The sequence below is a fragment of the Misgurnus anguillicaudatus genome, chromosome 19 (assembly GCF_027580225.2).
Source record: "Misgurnus anguillicaudatus chromosome 19, ASM2758022v2, whole genome shotgun sequence".
Lineage (NCBI taxonomy): Eukaryota > Metazoa > Chordata > Actinopteri > Cypriniformes > Cobitidae > Misgurnus > Misgurnus anguillicaudatus.
Window position 1 is genome coordinate 37886759 of NC_073355.2, and position 24561 is coordinate 37911319.

At 40.9% G+C, this 24561-nt stretch overlaps 1 protein-coding gene and 1 pseudogene across 1 annotated transcript in view; one reads left to right on the forward strand and one right to left on the reverse strand.

Annotated features, from left to right (window-relative positions):
* LOC129425551 (Fc receptor-like protein 5) overlaps nucleotides 1–24561 on the forward strand; it is a 199026-nt gene that overhangs the window by 126371 nt on the left and 48094 nt on the right. Inside the window, exons 5-9 of the mRNA XM_073856663.1 lie at nucleotides 9627–9884; nucleotides 14234–14524; nucleotides 14709–14993; nucleotides 21413–21676; nucleotides 22887–23171. Coding sequence (XP_073712764.1) covers nucleotides 9627–9884; nucleotides 14234–14524; nucleotides 14709–14993; nucleotides 21413–21676; nucleotides 22887–23171 — 1383 coding nt within the window. The remainder of the gene's footprint in view (nucleotides 1–9626; nucleotides 9885–14233; nucleotides 14525–14708; nucleotides 14994–21412; nucleotides 21677–22886; nucleotides 23172–24561) is intronic.
* Nucleotides 16096–16214, reverse strand: LOC129436912 (5S ribosomal RNA; annotated as a pseudogene).

The following is a 24561-nucleotide window of genomic DNA, read 5'->3' on the forward strand; positions in this document are numbered from 1 at the left end:
TACCAGATACCTTAAGGCTTTTAAAAATGTGCTTAACCACAGGTTATCTTCTTTAAAGTCAGATGTTAACCCCAGGATAGAGAACAAAGCTTTATACTTCTGGTGCCCACTGCACATCCAGCTTACTCCATGTCTGAATTAATTCCTTCAGGTGGACTAAATCTGTGTTTGAAAGCTTAGACAGTTGATTTGTTGCTCTGTCAGGCAGTCAGCGTTTGCATTCAAGGCATCTCCTAAAAACAGTTTTAAAGACCGCATAACAAAGGTCTATTAATATTTTAAAGCTGTAGTATGTAACTCTGGCTCTTTATCACCATCTCTAATTGAAATATAAAACTTTAGTTATTTGCAGAATAATGTTGTGTGCGTGCGTTGTGTTTTGCCCTGCTACTCTGTGCTGATCAATCTGATGTCTGTGATCACTAGTGATGTTACGTTCATGAATGAATCGTTTAAGGTGAACGAATCGTTCTTGTTTAAGCAATCTAATGATTCATATTTCTCGTTCACTAAAATCTTCCTCCCTTCTTGAGAAGCATGTTGTAACGAGTGGAGTAGTGCTACCCTTTTTAGAACGGTGTGGCCCCTTTCAGAGCAATGTCCCTTTGCTTTGTTGTGGTGTATATGAGGTAAACGAGAGAGAGATCACATTCGTAAACAAACTGGATTGACTTGTACAGTACATCTAGTTTGTGTTATGATCCTGCCAATCTGTCATAGTTATTCATAGTTGTTCATGGTCATGTGGCAGGATCGTGGCGGTACCCATGTTTTGTGTGGCAGCACATTTGCCTTTTGTGGGTAGTGTGCTGCTGTGTCTTGTCTCTGTCCCCGCCCCCTTGTCTCCTTGTTAATTATTCTTTATTGGTTCCCTCACCTGACCCTCCCTCGTTATCTCGTTTAGTTTTCCTATTTAAGGCCCCAGTGTGTTTTGTCCTGTGTTGAATCGTTTTGTATGTTTGGTTCCCTTTCAATACGGTTCACTTCGCATTGCGTCAGTTAGCTGACGCTATGGGGGGAAACTCCTATTTACTCCGCGATTGAAGCCTATTGGTAAATGTCTGTAAAAATACAGAGTGAGCCTCTCTGCTATGAATTTCTTCCGAGCGCGTCACCGGTCTGGCACCTCCCACGCATAGACCGCTCTCATATGCATCGGTTGTCCTATCCATGTTTTGTGCTCCGCCTGCTGTTCCTCTCTCGCTGAGACGAACACGCGACGAGCCATGAGACTAAGATGGATGCATACACAAGCACACACGGGCTACCCCCTCTGTGTTCTGTCACAATGCAACCATTCATGCTTTACACTCACAGAGTCCCTCGCTCCTCTCACAGTCAGTGGCGAGATCTCTGGCACGTTCATATGAATTCCCTCCGAGTATCGGGTGATACCGTTCATACGATGCATGGCTGTTCTATCTGTGTTGCATGCTTCCCTCGGACGTTCCTCGCTTGTTGAGATGAACAACCGGGGGAGCCGTAGAACTAAGATAGATGCATAGGACAAGCAAGCACGAGCGGCTCTGGCCCCTGTGCCCTGTCATAGCACACCCACTCATGCTCTACGCTCGCGGAGTCCCTCCCTCCTTTCCCCGCAGTGGCGAGATCTCTTAGCGGCTTCTTAGAGTTAGCACGCTGTCTTACGGCTCGTTGCCTCTAAATGCAGCTGTCTAGTGTTCAACGATTACAGAGCTTCATGCCCCTCGGCTGGACTGCCCTGAAATGTTTTCTGTGTGCTGTTTATCCAAAAAACATACTGTGTAATACTGTCGGTTATGCGACCTCACTGTAGTGGCGAACGGTATTTAATTCCTCTAAGAGCAATTTCCGTGCTTACTATACTGTGTTTTGACACCCCACGGCTGTACGGTGTCTCTAAACACTTTTTTGCCTTACCGACAAGCAGTCAGTAATACGCACACACGGCCCCCCCCCCCGTCCATAATTGTATCGATGCTTGCCGAAAAAAACCCGGTTTGGCTATATACTGTGTATTGACACCCCACGGCTGTACGGTGTCTCTAAACACTTTTTTGCCTTACCGACAAGCAGTCAGTAATACGCACACACGGCCCGCCGTCCATAATTGTATCGACGCTTGCCGAAAAAAAATGGTTTTGATGCTTTCTCGCTGAAATTCGCTCGTAGCCCACCTCAGTTTCTCCACTACGATACTGACGGTGCAAACGAGCACGGTCTTACGGTTGTTATTTTCTCTTCCTAGAGAGACAGCATATACACTAAAGATGCGCTTGGAGGAGCTCACCTGTATACACGGCTGTGTTATCCTTTGGTGACACATACATTGTTGTTCATCTGTGTACGTTCACGGTGCGTTGGGTACCCAACGTTACGTTCATCAATCATATTTGTACACATTAACGGTGAGTTCTGTGCACTGATTTATCTATATGCATTCACAGTGCACTGTGGGGGTTCACCCGTGTGTGCACAATTTATTATCAGGAAACATGGCGGCGCGCTCGAGAATCTTGCCGGCCTGTGCACTATAACACTCTGATTCATCTATATGCATTCACAATGTATTCAAGTGTACACCTGTGCCCACGCAATTTATTGTCAGTACACATTTACGGCACGCTTGGAAAGCCCACCGATCTGTGCACTATAATACTACCTATATTCATCCCGATGCGCTCGAGGGCTCACCTGGGTTCACACTATTGTGGTATCTGTATAATCCCACGCTACAAATCGTTCTGCCGCATATTATAGTCAGATCGGTCTTTCGTGAGCTTGACGATCACTCACTATGTATGCCTGTTGCTAACAGTGGCTATTTAGATGGATCGTTGAAGCCATCGCATTGGCTCACGCCCCTCTATGAGCTATGTCCTATATGTTAGAGCCCACTCTGCGCGAGTTTGGCTTCATAATGGACTTGGTCTACAGGGGTTTCTATTTTTGATATCTGCAACCCGGCTGGCTGGTCTTCGCCGTCTATGTTTGTCAGATTGTACAGCTTAGACGTCCCTGTCCTACAAGCGCAGGTTCTCTCGGCTTAATCATGCACGCTCATACGTTTTATGTGTACACCACGGTGCGCTCAGCGAGCTTACCAATGTGAATCTGAACTCACTTAACCCTCTGAGGTCCGACCATTTTGGGACACTGTTAGAGGTTCTGACATGCTCTTACATTTGGTCTTTTCTCAGTTGCTTTAAAACATAATAATGGCAAGTGTCTCATACCACGGTGTTCAGCACAAACTGGGCTAAAATATTATATGAGCTACATGTATGTACATGTTTGTATTTTTGAGAGAAAAATGTTTATGCGTGGTTTTTTAAAAAACAAAATTTTTAAGTCACTGATATAATTCCACAAAACCCATACTAAACATGTTTTAACAAGACTTTTCTAAACAGAATCTAGTAGTGTAGAGTTTTTTCTTTAAAATGATATGAAAATCACCCTGCCTACTTATTCACATAAAACAATGTATTGATTTAGAAATTGTAAGACACTTTTTGTTTAGAGGGCCCGTATGCGAGAAGAATTGATTGACAGCTGAGCAACAAAAGACTCGCATAATGAGCTGCATAATGAGCCAGGAATGTGAGAATGAACTACAGTAAAGAATGTGAGGACAAATGTATACATGTTTGTTTGAGGTTTATTAAGTTAACAATATAATCAAAATAGAAAGGGTGGTCAGTAGGACATTTTCAGTTTATTTGGAAACAAACCCTATTCAAACACTTTGTATAAACTAAGAAACTGATACACAACAGAGCTGTAAACTTTATGGGGCGGTTTCCCGGACAGGGATTAGACTAGTCATAGACTAAAACATTTTTGAGAGCTGTCCAAACTAAAAACAACTTACACTTACATATCTTAAAATACATCAGTGCCCTTTGTTTTGCCTCAAAATGCACACAGGTAATGTTTTTAGTTAGCCTGGGTGCCAGCCGATCTTAGCCCCGCCCACAAGAATTTGAAAACGGGAAGATCGGTCTGGCGTTTCTCCGTTGAGGAGCTACTATGCTAAGACAAATGCTGGTCGAACCAATCAAATTGTCAGGGCGGGCTTTATACGATGATGGACAGATAATCAACAGTAACGTAATGAACCACGTCACCAAAGAGCGCGTGTGTTGAATGGCTGCCGCTGTAGAGTTCAGATGTGTGGATTCTGACATTGATCCTGTTCTAAAAGATATCGACATTGATTTTAAAAGAGGAACAGAGAAACGCGAGCAGGGCATTTGTTGATGTTTTTGCCGTCCTTCTTATTCTGCAAAAGTTGGTCGCAACTGAAATGGCTAACGTTATCACGGCGATGCAACAATGGATATAATTAGCGGTCAGCTTCTTTTCGGAAGCCCGGAATCGTGGTTGCTGAATAAGTGGAGGGACATGCTAGGCTCCAATATTTTCAAGCCAACGTAATGGGTATTGTCGTGGATGAAGTTCACCTAACGTACAAACGGAAAGAGATAGTCTTACTCTATGACTTAGTAAATACTTCATGTTGTGATATAAACGAAATGTTGTAAACATAATAGGTGTTGATGTACATTCGCTAACTCAGTATAATCACAATGTTAGTGTCATTGTAGCGAAATAACTAGCAGTTCGGTCAGGCTGCAAAGACGTAATTTCAACATACACTCACACACACACACACTCCGTTGCTCTGATTGGTCGTAGGTCTATCCAATTGAGTGCAGAGGCATTTTTCGGTTGACACACTCCTCATAATTATAGCTCAATGGAGCGGCATCAGACTCAAATTCTGACTAGAATTGAGTATGACAACGTCAGGCTAGTTTTTAGTAAGACATGTTTGTTAAAACTAGTTATGTTTTATATTTAAACAAATGCCTAGTCCTGGCTTAAGCTAATCCCTGTCCGGGAAACTGCCCCTATGTGGCTTATGTTACCATATAACTTTATGTCCAAAAAGTGTTTTTCCACTTCATAGTTTTGTACTGATGAGAGAGATGCAGACCTCTAAGAGAGTTATAAACAGCTGTTAGCATAAATTGTCCACAGACATACCCTTACATATATAACTGATGGGTAAATATCACTGATACTACATTCATAAACTATCTTGTACATAAACTAAATCTCAGATAAACATCTGCAGAGATTAGTTATATAAAAAGCTGTTTTCAGATGCCCATCCCCTTATTGTCTAGCTTCTGTTTTAACACTCTGGGATTGACTGCGGCGCGGGGGCCACAAGCTCTTTATTTTTCATTCACTCCGCAAAGAGACTTAGATAACTGCTGATTTTGGACATACAGATATGATTTATACATCATTTTAAATGTTAAAAAGTGTCTAGTTTTTTTTCTGTCCACTCCCAATAAAAACAGAATGTTGTGCTTTTCGCAAAATTAAGAAAATAAACATGATGCGCGTTTTGTTCTCTCTCCCTCAGTGAAGTCCTTTCTCAAACGCATCAGAAAAATGAACTGTAACTTAACGAATACTTGTCACAGAAACGAAAGATAAATATCTACATAATGCTTGGAATGTCTGCTTTTAAATGATTTAAGTGAGATCGAAAACATATATTGTCATTCGGTGTAAACTGTATGAGAAGGAGGACAAGTACCATCGCTCTCTTGTTACCTGATTATCTGTAATGAGATCAGATCACCACACCCCCGCGCCATTAAGTGAACGAGCAGAAACATCCATATGCATGACTCGTGCCTCCTGTAGTCAATGGATACGCAATTCACAATCCAGTCTCTCTATTCCTTGTTGTTTAATCCGAATGCACCAAACACGACATCTAAATCCTTATTTACTTGCGTATGTGTGTCAGTATCTCCAGACGCGAGTGTTTTCTTTGTTCTTCCGTCAAACATTTCATGCAAGGGGAACACACATAAACAAACACACGAGTCAGGAAACTCGACGCGGTTTTTGGTATTCTTATAAAATATGCGATTGCAAACAATACAATCCTTATTTAGTTGCGTCTAAGCGCATATCTCCGCACAGCAAGTTTATTAAACACAGGATCACTCGCGTGTGCACACGTTTACTGCATTCATGATCAACACGTGAGGTAATGGCGGCGGCTGTAAACAAACATTGATACGTTTTTACACGCTTGTCCCTTGTTGTGTTTCTACTATAATGATTACAAAAACACAAATAATAGTCCAGACAACGATAGGCAGTTTTTATTTTGTCATTTTTACGATGGCCAAAAGAGTACTTTTACTATGATTACTATGGTTGTTAAAGGTATACTTGTGAAATTAATAGAAAATATTTATATATATATATATATATATATATAAAATTTTGTTATAAATTCCCAAGTAAACCTTATCATGGTTTTACTACAGAGAAAGTTACATTATGTGGCTCATTATGCAACTCTTTTGTTCCTCAGCTGTCAATCACTGATTATTCAGGAGCTATCCCACCTCCACGCATACAGCCTTTCCCAGGAAAAAGTGTCTTAGAAATTGTAAATCAATATATTGCTTTTTGTGAATGAGTAGGCCAAATTATTTTCACATCATTTCAAAGAAAAAACTCTAGACTACTAGATCCTGTTTTGAAAAGTCTTGGGAAAACATGTTTAGAATGGGTTTTGTGGACTTGTATCAGTGACTTAAAAATTTAGCTTTTTCAAAAACCATGCATAAACATTTTTCTCTCAAAAATACAAACATGTACATACATGTTGATAATATAATATTGTAGACCAGTTTGTGCTGAACGCAGTGTTATGAGAATTTTGCCATTTATATGTTTTTAAGCAACTGAAAAAAGCACAAATGTCAGTGCATGTCAAAACTTCCCCAGGGCCCTAAAAACCCCTTAGACCCCAGAGGGTTAAACGCGTTTCTGTAAGCGCGTATGAACTTTAAAAACACATTGCATGTGCGCAAGCTTGCGTCTCCGTGTAACGCAGCACTCATAAAAACTGTGTTGCGTGTAAAGCACAATGTATGGAATTACATTGCATGTAAACAATATGGAATCATTTTACAGCAAATCCCGCAGTGCAGCATTAACCAAAGTTGCCATGACAGATACGAAAGTGAATAACTGTGTCTTAACACTGTATGTAACAGATATCCGCCATTACGGGAGGTCACGTGTACTCGTTTGTAAATAAGCATGAAAACATGGAATCATATTACAGCACACACTTAAAAGATACAACAGTTCAGGCTTACTGAAAGTTGCCATGAAGGATATAAGTGAATAACTGTGTTTAACACTGTTACAGCATGCAACAGTGAAATCCGCCATTTCGTGAGATTGCATCCGTTTGTAAACAATGCGAAAGCTTTTCAATCCGAAGCGTGCAGTCTGCTGAGGTTGCTTACTGTATGTAGGCTGAACTGCACAAGCCATGAGCAGATTAAGTTACATGATAGTAAATATAAATGGTATAAATTAACTGTTAAAGGAATAGTCTACTCATTTTCAATATTAAAATATGTTATTACCTTAACTAAGAATTGTTGATACATCCCTATATCGTCTGTGTGCTTGCACGTAAGCGCTGGAGCGCGCTGCGACGCTTCGATAGCATTTAGCTTAGCCCCATTCATTCAATGGTACCATTTAGAGATAAAGTTAGAAGTGGCCAAACACATCAACGTTTTTCCTATTTAAGACGAGTAGTTATACGAGCAAGTTTGGTGGTACAAAATAAAACGTAGCACTTTTCTAAGCGGATTTAAAAGAGGAGCTACATTTTATGGCGTAATAGCACTTTTGGGAGTACTTCGACTCGGCGCAGTAACACCCTCCCTCTCCCATAATGAGAGTGAGAAGGGGAGCGGACTTTTCAGGCGAGTTGAAGTACTCCCAAAAGTGCTATTACGCCATAAAATATAGTTCCTCTTTATATTTTATATATAAATCGCGGAGTAAACAGGAGTTTCCCCCATAGCGTCAGCTAACTGACGCAATGCTTGTTCCTGTTATTTCAGGGAACCGTGAGTAACCTAAGCGTTTGTCTTCACGTTCATTGTATTTGAGAGTTTTCATAACCAAGTCTAGTTCAGTAAGTCTAGTCCAGTAAGTCTAGTCCAGTAAGTCTAGTCCATTAAGTCTAGTTCAGTAAGTCTAGTTCCGTAAGTCTAGTTCAGTGTATTGTCTTGTTAGCTATCTGGTAATTGTTTCCTCTTTATGTCTTGTCTTTTGCCCCCTCGTGGGCTTTTTGTTATTAATAAACCCCGTTTGAGTTCACCCGTTACCTTGCACTTGGGTCCCATTCCTTGAGAGTCATGACAGAATGATTCAGCCAGTCAGGGACCCAGCAGGTATCGGGAAACTCACCATGGACACTTATTGACAGGCTGCTTTTGGAGATCTTCCTCCTTCAGCCAAAGCAGTCTGCTCAACCTCAGCCACAGCTCCAGCAGTCTGCTCAATCTCAGCCACAGCTCCAGCAGTCTGCTCAACCTCAGCCACAGCTCCAGCAGTCTGCTCAACCTCAGCCACAGCTCCAGCAGTCTGCGCAACTTCAGCCACAGGTCCAGCAGTCAACCACAGCAGTTTGCTTCACCTCAGCCCCTGCAGTCTGCGCGGCCACCACAGCCATCTGCGCAGCCAGCATCAGCCTGGCCACAGCTCTCTGTGGCCCACAGCCCCTGCCGTCTGTGCAGCCGCCATGGCTGTCTGCCATCTGCGTGGCCTCCATTGCCACAGACGTCTGTGCGGCAACAGTGTAGACCCATGCCCAAGCCTTCCTGGACTCCAACCTTTTGAACTTTTTTCAGTGTTTGGTTTATGTTGATCACCATTGGACTTTTTGTTTTCCTAGTTTATTGTTAATCTGTTGTTATAGTCTGTGTCATAGTCTTGTCTTCTCCATTGTCTTGTGTACCCCTTTAAGGGGGGGGGGGGGTACTGTTATGATCCTGCCAATTTTCATAGTTATTCATAGTTGTTCATGGTCATGTGGCAGGATCGTGGCGGTACCCATGTTTTGTGTGGCAGCACATTTGCCTTTTGTTTGGGTAGTGTGCTGCTGTGTCTTTTCTCTGTCCCCGCCCCCTTGTCTCCTTGTTAATTATTAATTATTGGTTAACTCCCCTCACCTGACCCTTCCTCGTTATCTCGTTTAGTTTTCCTATTTAAGGCCCCAGTGTGTTTTGTCCTGTGCTGAATTGTTTTGTATGTTGGGTTTGTCTTCACGTCCATTGTATTTGAGAGTTTTCATAATCAAGTCTAGTCCAGTAAGTCTAGTTTAGTAAGTCTAGTTCAGTGTATTGTCTTGTTAGCTATCTGGTAATTGTTTCCTGTTTATGTCTTGTATTTTGCCCCCACGTGGGCGGTTTTTGTTATTAATAAACCCTGTTTAAGTTCACCCGTTACCTTGCATTTGGGTCCCATTCCTTGAGAGTCATGACAGTTTGTAATAAATGAGCGAATCAGTCTTCTGAATGGAATGAAAGCAATGCAAACAATCTTATAAATGTTAATCATGCTTTGACCCCTGGTAAATCATGAGCAGTGTGACATTTTAAACAGATAACCCAGGGTTACATTTATAAGTGTTTATAATGACATGTAGTTAACTTTTTCAAGTGCAAAAAGCAGTATGTCAGTAGTCCTGTTGTATGAGTGTTCATGTCAATCTAGTTTTCTTCTTTTCTCAGCTTTACCCAAAGCTACAGTGAAAGTACCAGACAGCCCTGTGTTCACTGGAGAGACAGTCACTCTGAAGTGTGAGATAGGTCACTACAGTAACTGGAGATATGTGTGGTATAAAGGCAGAACTGGGACTTCAGTGTTTGAGGGAAACAGCTACACCATCAGGTCACCATCAGATCAGGATGAGTTCTGGTGTAGAGGAAAGAGAGATGGACGACCCTCATCCTCACAGGACAGTAATCATGTGACTCTCTCTGTTAAAGGTCAGTAATAAATGTGATTGATTTATTTTTTGACGAAACATTTGACATTTATTTGTTCAAAATCTACTACCAGTTTTTATTTGACAAAAAATATTTTCTAATGCAAAGAACCAGTGGTTTCCTTTCCTAATTTTTTTATGGGTTAAAAGAAAGAATTTAAATCAAGGTTAGTAGTTAACAATTGCCAATGTTTTTTTAATAGATTAAATAAGTTTAGATATGTGTGAATATGTTGTGATGAAAGTAAACAATATTTGTTACATTTTTGGTTTGTGTCTAAGTAAATTTGAAACATGTTTTTTTATGCTTTTTCAATCCATGTTGACGAATAACCCCCTTCCAGAAATCGTTTTATTATTGCAGACTAAAATCCTATCCGAAATTGATCAGCAGCCATGAATCACATGGAGTGTCGTCAACTCCCTCTTTGGCTGATTGGCTAGAGTAGGAGCTGTCAATCTAAAACTAGTGGACCACTGGTGAATCTAAATCCCAACCTGATTTACATAAAACTCTCAACTGCAATTTTTGGAAGTAGGAACAAGAGGAAAAACAGCATAAGCATACAAAAAAAATGAAAATATGTGACCCGTCACGGAAAGTAGGAACACAAGTCGGCAGCACAAGTTCCGAGAAAATGAGAAACAAAGTTTTTTTCCCCAAAATTTTTCGTTTTATTGCAGAATCTGTTATCTGAGATCACGAAGAAGCCTCTCCATGTTTGAGATAGCAGTTTTTGTATATTTAAAAGCGTACATTTTGCGGTTAAAATAGGCTTCATTTTCCAGAGATTCTAGCATGCAGCCCCCCGCATGCTAGAAGCCCCCCATTGTCTGTGTGTATATTTACATACTGTATAAGCTTGTGTTTTCGCCTCCGCACCCAAAGGGAACAGCGTGACTACTAAATAAGGATAGCTCGCCCAAAAAATGAAAATAATGTAATTAATGACTTACCCTTATGTCGTTCTAAACTCGGAAGACCTCCATTCATCTTCGGAACACAGTTTAAGATGTTTTATCGTTAGATTTAGTCCGAGAGCTTTCTATCTCCTTCCTTGAAAATCTATGTATGGTTTCCATGTCCAGAAAGGTAATAAAAACATAATTAAAGTAGTCCATGTGACATCGGTGGGTCAGTAGGATTGTGTTGAAGCATCGAAAATACAGTTTGGTCCAAAAATAGCAGAATTACGACTTTATTCAGCATTGTCTTCTCTTCTGGCTAGAGCGTGAAGTCACGTGACTGTAGTGACGCGGCTGCCCTGTTCCTCAGACATGTTTGCTAAGTTTTTTTTCAAGTTTATAGCGTGCATGGGTGTGCCTCATAAGCCTTGAAAAGTGAAGCCTCTGGCTCTTTGATCGCCCCCTGGTGGCTGGCTGCAGTACAAGTCATAACCCCGCCCTCTCCATTCAAATGAATAAGACTTTGCTCTAAATAAAAAAAATATTTACACTTCCAATAAAAGTTTTCGAAAGATGGTTTTGGTCCTTTCAAGTAGTTGTTATCACGCTGATATATGTTCAAGTGTTAATTTTTGTGATAAGTTTCATTTTAGCTTGTAATTTGATGCTATAGAAACGGGACGTGTCGTTATGATTGGAGTAGTTGAATTGGCCGCGCGAGCGTTTGGGCGGAAGTTTGATACCGCGGCTCCGCCTCTGGCTTCACGGACGATTCCTTCTGCGCATGCCTCGGCTCCAAACTGACGTTTTTACGTAACATGGCGGCGACCGTGGTCGGACATTTTTGGCTTCAATTCATTACAATGGTGGGAGGCGACGTCGCGTCGTCCATATTTTTTTACAATCTATGAGCGTGCGTCTCCCCAGACTGTAAAGCTCGGGCGCACAGAACAAAAGAAAAATAAAAGAAGCTGGGGCGGAACAAATAACAGTCAGCCGCATCGTACGTCAGCCGCGTCACTGACTTTATGCGGCGTCGCAGTCGGATGATGTCAAAGTACCGCGAGAGCTCTTCAAGAAATCTTACGGAGTAGTTTAATTTCAACTCGCTCTCGCGGTACTTTGTCGTCATCTCTTTGTCAGTTCTTGCAGCGCAGCATGAGTCCAAACACAAAGAAGTTACACAGAGATTGTTGAATTCGTAATATAATTGGCTACATGTTTTGTCTATCAATATTTTCCATGAAGTCATTGGCTGATGGAGGAACGAGCGAGCGATTGGTAACATCTCTAAAGGACGTCACGTTTTCGATGGCGCTGTTTGGATGATCTATTTTACTACCTTCCTATTTTAAATACAAACTTTGAAGGCGGTTCATGTGTTTAACGGAGTGTAATCATATACCCTTACATGTTACGATGTAAATAGTCCTCAGATTGTATATTATATTGTATTACCAGACATTCATGCGAAATCTGATGTAAACAATAGACTATAACGTTAAATCTATATTTCACGGATTATACGCATTTGTGGACAAAATGGTCATTGGATAATCTGAAACTGAATCTGAATCTGACTGAATTCGACTTGTGATCAACACAAAGGTAAAAAGTCATGTTTATTTTTGCATGTTGTCATTTGGACTTCTGTCATAAAATACTACATATGATGCTAGAACATTTGTATCTCAAAATGGCTTTACAGGGGGTATGGCTTAGCTAAATGAGATGTAAATGAGCCCTATTGTCTCCCCCAGTTGGAAAGAAGAGTCCCTTTCGTCTCGATTTTCTTGGTTTGAGTATTTCTGAGTTCCTATATTCAAATGGCCACAACTTCTCCACATCTTATCAGATTTCCATGTGTTACACATCGTTGGAAAGCTTAGAAACTGCACTTTCAGAATCTGTGAATAACTAAAAATGGCCCAGATCCGACTTGTGTCCCTACTTTCCGTGACTGGTCACATATGAGAAGAAAATATCAGAGAGAAGAAACTTTATAAAGTAATATAAAGGAGAAAAACATGATTTTGTATGCGATTTGGAAAACTTTGCATTTGTCTTTCAGTTTTGTGCAATATAATAAAAAAATCAGTATTTGGCACTTATTATTTTTTCATTCACACTTAATAGTATTTGATCTGTGATCATGAGGCAGAATATATAGCCCAAAGAACGGAGCACAACCTACTGTAACACCTTTGGTTTTGCCTCGATCTTTCAAAATATTCAAGTTGGATTAATATTACTTTTACACACAACTCTGCTGCAAATGAACAATTAAAGTTTGTTTGTTGAACCCACCATTCTCATACAATGACATTGACTGAAGTCCAAATGTTATAACTTACCCCAAGTGGGGTTCATGGTAAAAAAATATATATTTGAACACAAATAATTCACTACTATTCTAGAGGTTGTTACTCTTTCTAAATATAATAGATAGATTTACACACATCCATTCATTCATTATTCTTCATCTAACATCCTCATCCTATACATCAACACGTGAAGAAATATTTTTGAAAGGGCCGCAAAATCATAAATGTCAATTAATTCTGCTGATTTACAGGTATTTAGATTTACATTGTTTTCATTGCATTATCATTGTATACCGGTGTGTTACTGTAACAAATTCAAGCTAACAGTTGCTAGGAGTTGTTGACATGTTTCAAAATGATTTTAGGTGATTAAAATATTATAAGGTTGGATTTGGTGACTTAGAAAACCCAGAAATCTATAAAAATAGGATAAAGAAATTGATCATGCCTCTTTGTCCAGTATTTTTAGGAAAACATATCAAAACTTTTCACAAATTCACAAGTGATCGTTTTCTGACAGTGAAAGAAAAAGATCAAAAGCACAGATTGTTTGGCTTTGTATAACTGTGTAAAATAGCTTTGTTACAATTAACCCCGTGTGAGTTTGTGACCTGCTCACCCCTGCATGTGATAGGTCCAGTTCCACATTAAATTTAAAATTGTCCACATATTTATTTAAAATAGGTTTAAATCACCAAAAAAATACAGAATATATTGTTAATATATCTGTACCATTTCATGTGTGAATGGAAAGGGTTAACTGTATTTTACATTTGTTTCTTGCATGTTTGAATATCTGAAAAAAAATTCATTGGATTGTAACAATGTTTATTTAAATAATATTTTTTACTTGCAAGTTTAAATCGCGTGCAGGAATTTTTCATGTTTCATTGTTATTTTTGATGTTGGGTTTTGCCATTATCCTACGCACCTATTTATGCCGATGCAAGTGCGCTGGATTATTTGATCATTGACTTCTGAAATATATTTTTATATTATTCTTCAGAAATGTCAACAATAAATGGCATCGTTTTATGACAATTAAAATTTTCTTGAAAATTCAGGTTTTTGATTTACAGATCTGTGATGAGATTTTAACTTAATTTTCTTCTTTCCTCAGCTTTACCCAGAGCTACAGTGAGAGTAACTGCAGATGGTCCTTTGTTCACTGGAGAGACAGTCACTCTGAAGTGTGAGATAGAGAATCAGCACAGATCATTAAACTGGAGATATAGGTGGTATAAAGGCAGAACTGAAGTGTTAAACTCTGGGCGTTACACTGTAAACAGAGACTCTCTCACTATCAATAAAGTTACTGAATCTGATCAGGAAGAGATCAGCTGTAGTGCAGACATACACGGACGAACACAAACTTTACTATCAAGCTCTTCTGTTTATCTAAATGTGAAGGGTGAGTTCAACATCAGTGTCTTTAAAATAGTCATCTCACATGTGTGTTAATTGTCAGAAACATTATGTAAATGTTTTAAAAGGACCAGAAATATATTGTTTTATTTAATTGATCATTCAGATCTGTGATCTTTTAAAAGTCTGTGGTGTGTGTTTTTAAACCAATATTTTCCTTCTTTCCTCAGCTTTACCCAGAGTTAGAGTGAGAGTAACACCAGACAGACCTGTGTTCACTGGAGAGACAGTCACTCTGAAGTGTGAGATAGAGGATCAGTACAGATCATTAAACTGGAGATATCTGTGGTATAAAGGCAGAACTGTAGTGTTAAACTCTGGGCGTTACACTGTAAACAGAGACTCTCTCACTATCAGAGGAGTTACTGAATCTGATCAGGATGAGTTCAGCTGTAGTGCAGAGATACACGGACGACTAAAGACTTCAAACTTTGCTGTTCATCTCACTGTGAATGGTGAGTTCAGTTTTGCTGTAAAATGATGAAGTTAACACAAAATAATCCAATGTATTAATTACCAGATACCTTAGGGCTTTTAACAATGTGCTTAACCCCATTATCTTCATTATAGTCAGATTTCAACCCAGTGGTGGCGTTTTACGAAATACGGCAAAATTTCTCAAATAACAAATCTATATGTGTACATACTCCACGAACCTGTGCAAAATCATACTAAGATTGCAAGGAGGTACACTTACAGATAACAATATGGAAGCAATACAAATAAAAAAAACAAAAATAGCTGAAACTGAAAATCATGGTTGTTTAAAAATGCTTTTAAAATGTTTGTAATTCTTAACTAAGTGCAACTCCAGCAACAGATAAACTAAAACAAGATAATATCAAAACAAAACATACCCTCCCTTCACAAATCTTGTCATGACAACCACCAATAAACACTTATAAAAACACAATAAAGACTTCTAAATGATGTGATAGAGCACACGTAGTTAACCAACTAAGCCTACAAGTCATGTCGTGACCAATGAATTTGGAATCCCTACCAAAACGCCACTGCAGCTGCGTCCTTCGGGATTGATGGATGTGAACAAATCGTTTGGTCGAATGCATGGAAATATGCTTTTGGGCATCAACATTTTGAACGGCATCTTGTAAAGTGCACGGTTCAGTGTACGCAGGTCCAAAATTGGTCGCAACCCGCCTTTTTTCTTGGGTACAATGAAGTAAGGGTTGTAAAACCCTGACCTCATCTCGGCTGGAGGAACCGGCTCGATTGGGTCCTTCACCAATAGGACATTGATTTCTGCACAAAGTATGTGCACATCGGAAGTTTTCACAGTAGTGAAACGAATGCCTGAGAATTTTGGGGGGTGCCGGAAGAATTGAATCGCATAGCCGAGACGGTGCATGCGTAAAAAACAATGCAACGGGCTGGGAAGCTTTTTCCACCCCCCGAGATACCATGCGAGAGGAACTAAAGGCACGACTGCTGTACCTGTGCCGGGAGGGGCAGAGGTGATCACTGGTGTGTGAGTTTCGGCCGCACCAACTGTGTTGTTTGATGTAACACTAACCTGAGCCCGCTAAAATAATTAAATGCTTACAGCACCTGGTATTCCCAGGCGGTCTTCCATCCAAGTACTAACCAGGCCCGACCCTGCTTGGCTTCTGAGATCAGACGAGAGCGGGCGTGCTCAGGGTGGTGTGGCCGTAAACGAGCGCTGACTCGATTCGAGAGCCCCACGATGCACCTGGTGATGAGGGAGAAAGAGAAGGATGCTGGGTTATGAGCCCGTGTGATGAACAGAGCAGCTGCATCCTGCGGCTACAGGATGCCCTCGGTGAGTCTGCTTCTGGGCTGCGGAGAATTGCTGGGCAAACGACCGTCGCTGGACATGCCGGCCTGGAAAACCGGAGCATTAAGGAGCTGGGATTAGTCGGCATCCCTCATGTCCACCAGGCACAGCCAGAGGTGCTGTTCCTGGCCAAAGGAATGCTTACAGGCCTGAGGGAAGAGTAGGCTGGTCCCGGCAGGAGGAAGCGACACCGGGTGGACACAGCAGCATCGCGATCAGGCGCTTCACTGATGGGATACCGACACAACTACACCCATGAAAGGATCTGGATCGGCCTCCGATGGTGACAACCCCCCCCCTCCAAATGCTACGGTGGACATGACATCTGAGGAAGGCATGACAGAGGGCGAGGACACCGTAGAACATGGGCCGCTCATCTCCATCAGTACCTCCGCTGACAACGGATCAGGGCGCTGAGAGACGAACCAGCGGATCGATTCAGCACATTTATATGGAGGTCTCACTTCGCAAGCTTAGTTAACTGCACCCTTGGCAGTACTAGGCTTGGAAGCCTGCTGCCGTCCCCGGAGAAATGACAACTGCCTCCGCCAATCCTTTATGGCCATGCCCTCACAGATGGAGCATAAGCCATCACGAAACGCTGCTTCAGCGTGCTGGACCCCCAGACACGACACACAGCAATCATGACCATCCCGGGGACCCATGTACGCACCACATCCAAAAACGCAGCACTACTGGAATGACATCTTGAAAAAGAGGCACCCAACAAGACACAAAGCTCGAACATGCACTCTTTTAGGAAATCACTCTTTTAGCGCTGAGTTGATGAAACTCGCAGGGGAGCATTATGCAGATACCTGCATGCCAAGTTCATTGGCATTTTGTTAGTTTCTCAAAGTGGATAAGTCCCCGGGGAGCGGTTCCCCAAATTAACCTTTACTCAAACCCTAACCATTTTTACCACTCAAATTAGTGTGAAATAATAGTTTTAGATTATTTTTTAAAAGCCCCTAACTAAAATAAATATTATTAAAGATAATAACTAAAGATTCTTACCATCAACAAGGTGAAAATAATCCACATGCAGACACTCGTCTGTCCATTCCTCCAGAAAACGGTATGAGGCGCACTTGAGAGTTGACATTTATTTCAGACAGAAATCTTTTGGATTTGTTTTTTGCAAAATCAGGAAAAATTATGGACAGTATCGCTTTGTGACAGCACAGTATGTAGTATTTTAATTTTAATAAAAAACAGGGGGCACCCCTTATTTATATTTTTTGGGCTTTATAGGGAGTCCCTCAATGCTTATAAGAGGTCCAGAGGTCAATTTGAACACTGGTCCTGCTGTTAAAGACTGACAATAGCCTGAGCCAATTATCTCCGAGTCTTCCTTCACAAAAAGGACAGATTAGATAATCTGTAACTGTTTGTGTGTCTTAATAATTACAAATACACAAGAACATGTCTAGCTTGATAAAATCATGCTCAGTATTTCACACTTTTAGATTTATTAAAGCTTAATGCATTTTTGTAAAATGTCTATTTCATTATCTTATAGCACATCTTCACCACATTCTCGTGTATTTATATAATACAAAGAAATGGTCACAAAAGAATAAGTGAACGAATCTGAATGAATCATTTTGGTGAACGAACTAAAAAATAAACAATTCACTTAGATGATTAAAAATTCCCACCATAAGTGATTACCCCTTCAGAACGAATCTTATATTGACATCATTCAATCAGGAAGTTCGCTGTAAGCTTTGAAAGGGGAATTCTGTTAAAGAAAATGTATTGCTTGGCAGTGAACTTTGAGCTTTATCATTTTGCAGGTATTATTTATGCTCTAACAGCAACATTACACACTAACTAAAGTTAGAAAAGTGGGATCAGTAAAAACAGAACCTTTAAAATATTAACTCAGACTTAAATGTACATTGTGAAACAGCAGAGGTTTTTGACCCCTTGTAAAGTATGACCAATGTGAAATGTTAAAGGCGGAGTGCACAATGTTTGAAAAATGCTTTGGAAAAGGGAGTCAGGCCGACTACCAAAACACACTTGTAGCCAATCAGCAGTAAGGGGCGTGTCTACTAACCAACATCCTTGCCAGGTTTCCATATGTGTGGGGTGGGTCTGTCACCGGGTGACTATGATGGGGCGGAACCGAAAGTGGCGGAGAAAGGTTCCGCCTGAAGATGGTTTCCGCCCGGGCCCGATTTTTAACCGCACATTTTACTTCCTGGTCTCCCTGGCAACACAGATCACGGGCAGACGAGCCACAGGTGTTATAGATTAAGCTGGCAACTCGTGATTGGAGGAGAGAAGAGAGACAAGACCCATAAAAGATCTAAGGAAAGCACAAACAGGAGAGTTGTTTTGGGCACGAGCTCCATTGCTGCTTAGGGCAGAAAAATTCACACGCTCCGTCCTTGGAGGAGCCGGAGGGTGTCGTTGATCCACGGAGTGCTTATAGCAAGAGGAAAGAGTGCGGCAGCCAAGAGAGGCGAAAAGGACGGAGCTGTGATATTTAAAGGAGCACTGCACCACGAGGACGCTTTTGTGTGCTTAGTGTTTCGCAGTGGATGTTGGAGTAAGGGAAAACCCTGTGGGTAGAAGAAACATCGGTATACGTGACACATTTAGAGAAACCAAGGAAGAAGGAAACGAAACAGTTTTGCAAAACATTAGCCAAGAGGACCGCTGTGAGTATTAGCTTCTGGATTTAAATGAAGTGTAACAACTAACCTGTGCATTTACCGAACACCTCCAGGAAGAGGAGGGCGGCCCTACCCCTGATCCAGCGCGGTAGGTGAGCCGCAGGAATAGTTGGACTCAGCAGCCACAGCAGCAGAACTAAACATCTCGGCCGTATTGTCATCGCCCCCATCCGACCTCAGCGAAGTGGAGGACGTCGGGCATCTCTTGTGTACACCTGTAGTGTGGTGGGTGAGTCCATGTAATTTGAAAAATTGAAGTGGTGCTGTGTATTTGCTGTGGGTTGCTGTGCAAGTGCCGTGTGTCTTGTCAGACGTACCCCGCATCATCCCTTTTACTGAGGAAGAGACGGAGAGGCTGACGGTCGCGAGTAACATCATCTATTATACGCTGTGTGCGGTTTGAGTATGAAGTGATGGTGTGGGCCTCTGGAAGCCGCCCCCGTCTGTGTGTCGACAGTTTTCGGAGTGTGGCGGTGAAGACTTGAAAGCTGGCAGTGTGTGTGTGAGTAAAACTACGGGCCTGTGTATTGCTACCTTAACTGTGTGTTCTCCCTTGTGGCAGAGTGAGAGGCGAAGGAGTCCCGCCGCCCCGTGGTCTCTACAAAAGGGCGCCCCATGTCCGGTATTCGATCGCCCTACGGGCATTGAGGATAGGGCAGCGCTCGGCCCGGTGAGACGGTGTGACAGTTCGCCCCCTGCTGACCAGCGAACTCGCCGAGAGGGTTGGTCCCCGGCGCCTTCTGGGGAAATCATCGCCCGTTTGCCCTTCTGTGCAGGCCAGCCGTCGTAAGCCCGCCCCCGTGCGTGTCGATCAGAACGCCGTATAGCGAGCTGAGGAAAAGCTGTACTTACCCGTGTTGCTGCCTGTGGAGAAAGAGAGAACGAGAGTGAACGTCAGGAGAACGAACTGCGGACAGTCATACATACCCAGAGCTGTAAACAGCAGAGAGGTGAGAAGTATCCAAGTTGAACCAACCGTGTTGTTGTGTCCAAGCTGCCTGTGGAGAAGGAGAGAACGAGAGTGAACGTCAGGAGAACGAACTGCGGACTGTCATACATACCCAGAGCTGTAAACAGCAGAGAGTTGAGAAGTATCCAAGTTGAACCAACCGTGTTGTTGTGTCCAAGCTGCCTGTGGAGAAAGAGAGAACGAGAGTGAACGTCAGGAGAACGACTGTGGACAGTCATACATACCCAGAGCTGTAAACAGCAGAGAGTTGAGAAGTATCCAAGTTGAACCAACCGTGTTGTTGTGTCCAAGCTGCCTGTGGAGAAAGAGAGAACGAGAGTGAACGTCAGGAGAACGAACTGCGGACTGTCATACATACCCAGAGCTGTAAACAGCAGAGAGTTGAGAAGTATCCAAGTTGAACCAACCGTGTTGTTGTGTCCAAGCTGCCTGTGGAGAAAGAGAGAACGAGAGTGAACGTCAGGAGAACGAACTGCGGACAGTCATACGTACCCAGAGCTGTAAACAGCGGAGAGGTGAGCAGCCTCCAAGTTGAACTAACCGTGTTGTTGTGTCCAAGCTGCCTGTGGAGAAAGAGAGAACAGGAGTGAACGTCAGGAGAGCGAACTGTGGAAAACCACACTTACCGAGAGCTGTAAGCAGCAGACAGGTGAGGACGACCCAAGTCCAGATTAAACGTGTCTTTGTGTCCCAGTCGCTGCCTGTGGAAAGAGGAAGAAAGGAGAGTGAGCAGTGAAGCATCTGACCAGCGTGATACAGGTACAACGGGCGAAGAGAGAGATAAACCCCTAAATCACACTATTTTGTCTTTGCCTCCAGGAAAGAAGAGGAGGGCGCCACGGATAGCGGAGTTTGGCAGGAGCCTGTGTTCCCCGTCTTTCCCCCCCCTATACCTTTGGTCACCAGTCCCCCTGGAACCCCCGTTGCCCTCTTCCCTTTCTTGCCACCTTCCTGTGCCGTGGTCTGCCTGGAAGGCAGAGAGGAAGCTTAGTTTTAATTGCCCTTTCCCATTCCCCAAGTTATTTTAAATATTTAAATAAAGTTTGTTTTAATACTTACCTGTTCTCGTGTTGTCTGGTCATTGGGTTGGCTTTGGGGACCTCCTCGAGGTGGAAGTTGAGAAGGGGCGTGGCTTTAGCCATTAACAGCCAGCCCCTAGCCGTGACAGGTCTATCAAAAGAAGGTCCAAATTCTATTGGGGCAGGGGTGTGTATGTTTAGGTGATTTCAAATATCAACATTGGCTTTCAAACATTGTGCACTCCGCCTTTAAACAGATAACCCAGGGTTACATTTACCAGTGTTTATAATGACATGGAGTTAACTATTTCAAGTGCGAAAGCCTTGTCAGTAGTCATGTTGTATTAGTGTTAGTTTCAATCTCATTTTCTTCTCTCCTCAGCTTTACCCAGAGCTACAGTGAGAGTAACACCAGACAGATCTGTGTTTACTGGAGAGAAAGTCACTCTGAAGTGTGAGATAGAGGATCAGTACAGTGACTGGAGATATAAGTGGTATAAAGGTAGAACTGAAACTTCAGTGTCTGAGGGAAACATCTACACCATCAGATCACCATCAGATCAGGATGAGTTCTGGTGTAGAGGAGAAAGAGTTGGACGACCCTCATCCTCACAGTACAGTGATCATGTGACTCTCTCTGTTAAAGGTCAGTAATGAATGTGATTTATTCATTTTTTAGGAAACAATTGTCATTTATTTGTCAAGAATCTACTGCCAGTTTAAGTCACTTTATTTGATTTTCTATGTGATTTAAATAACTTTGCATTCATCTTCCAGCTTTGTGCAATATAATTTGAAAATGTTTTAATTTTTTCATTCACATGTATTTTTTGATCTGTGACTACAATATATTAGATGGATTATTTAGCCCATAGAGCGGGGCACAACTTATAGTAACTACTTTTGGTTTTGGCTCAATCTTTCAAGAAAATATTTGATTTAGATTAATTATACTTTTACACAAGCATCACAAACATCTCTGCTACAAATGAACACTTAAAGTTTGTTTGTTGAGCCCACCGTTCTCATACAATGACAGTGATTGAAGTACAAATGTTATACCCCAAGTGGGGTTCATTGTAAAAAATTATATTTGAACACAAATAATTCACTACTATTCCATCTATATACTAGAGGTTGTTACTGTATCTACATCTGTCTATAATAGATAGATTTACACACATCCATTAATACATTATTCTTCATCTAACACCATTGTATTATACATCAACACATGGAGAGATATTTTTGAAAGGGCCGCAAAATTAAGAAATGTCAATTATTTCTGCTGAAATAGTATTTACAGTTATCATTTTGATTTACATTGTTTTCATTGCATTATAATTGTATAACATTTGTTACTGTATCAAACCCTGCTGTAAAACCCCTAAAAAAATTTATTCAAGCTAACAGTTACTGTACTGGGAGTTGTTGACGTGTTTCAAAATGGCTTTAGGTAAGCCATTTAAATTAGTGATTTAAAATATTAATCCATAAAGTTGGATTTGGTTGAAATTTATCACGATTCCAAAAACACTTTTTGTCCGGTATTTTTATGAAAACACATCAAAACTTTTGAAAGTTCAGTGAAAGAAAAAGATCAAAAGCGCAGATTGTTTGGCTTTGTATAACTGTGTAAAATAGCTGTGTTACAAGTGTGATGCAAGTGTGTTGGATTATTTGTTCATTGACTTAAAAAAAACTAATTTTTATTTAAATTAAAACATTTCTTTCTATATTATCCTTCAGATATGTCAACAACAAATGGCATCATTTTATGAAAATAAAAAAATAGGTTTCGTATTTAACACAACAGATCTGTGAGGAGATTTTAACTTCATTTCCTTCTTCCTCAGCTATACCCAGAGCTACAGTGAGAGTAACACCAAAAAGTCCTTTGATCATTGGAGAGACAGTCACTCTGAAGTGTGAGATAGAGGATCAGTACAGTAACTGGAGATATCTGTGGAGTAAAAACACAACTGAAGTGTTAAACTTTGAGAATTACACTGTAAACAGAGACTCTCTCACTATCACTGGCGTTACTCAATCTGATCAGGATGAGTTCAGGTGTAGAGCAGAGATACATGGACGGCCAAAAACTTCACTATCAAGCTCATCTGTTCATCTCACTGTTAAAGGTAAGTGTTAATGTTGTTGTAAAATAGAGAAATAATGACAGAAACATCTCATGTTAAATATCAGAGATACATTAGGGCTTAACCCCAGGTTATGTTTGTTTTAAAGTCCAGAAAGATGATTGTTTCACACTTGTGGTTTAAACGCAGGGTTCTCACATTAATTTACGTAATGCAGAATTAACCCCACCTTTCAATGCCGAAGGTGTGCAGTGTTTTTTGTCTTTTATCCTTGTGGAAGTCCCATGCATGTTCTGTGGCCATTGTTTGTTGCTGCATGCCATGTTGTTTCTGTGTTTATTTAGGGCCCGAGCACCAAGGTTAATCGATTAAAAAAAGAATCGATTGCTGCAGCCCTAGATTATGGTCCTAGAGCAGAGTGCCAGATACGTTAACATCAGAGATGGCAAAACCATATGAGATTACTAAGTCTAGTATGTGGCCATGAATATGTGTGGGAGTTTTCACCCATTGCACTAGATTAAAAGTGTCCATAAGGTTGAGAAAATCCCACACTAAAGGCTTAGAGTTGCAGCAAACATGTATATTGAAGTCACCAACAAGAAAAAAACGTTCATATTTAGTGGAGATTTTACACAGGAACTCCGTGAATTCATGACTAAAATCCTTATTTGAGTGAGGAGGGCGGTAGATCACTGCTTATAAAACCATTCCATTGCAGTCAAGCTGTATCAGCAAAACTGTTGTACATCGCAGAAGAAATAGAGCGACAGCAATGACTAAAATAATTTTTTTAAATGACCGCCACATCCGCGCCCTGAAACAAGGGGTGAATTAAAAAATGTACAATGTATCACATTGACCCAATCCAAAACTTTCACATAAATGAAACATATTTTTTTGAATATGTAATTTTTTAAATAAATTAAATTATTTTTCAAAAATATATTGTTTATTTGAGAACAATAAAATGGTTTTAACAAATACATTTTTAATTACAATAATAGATATGTTTAAACAGTATATTAATATTACAGAAATAAGGCCAGCTATAGTTTGTTCAAAGTTAAATGAACATTAAACATTAACAAGTCTTTATCTTTACAGAATAAAACTATAAAATAACAGCCTCATGCAAAGCATTCTGGAAACCAGAAATCCTCATCAACCTTTTCTTAATGTTTGATATTACTTGCAATAATCATCAAGTCTTTAACAGTATAATACTTAGTCGGTAGAGATACCCTCTCTTCTGTTACACATTTATTTCATTATTTTAATGAATAACCCATTAAGCCAAATTGATATGAAAGGCCATCCTTGAAATTGTTCTTTAAAAATTAAAATCTAGTTTCAGTAGATCTCTCTACCCATCAGGAAATTAACTAAATCTGTACTCAGACAACTCTGTTGTGAACTAATAATTCAGTTT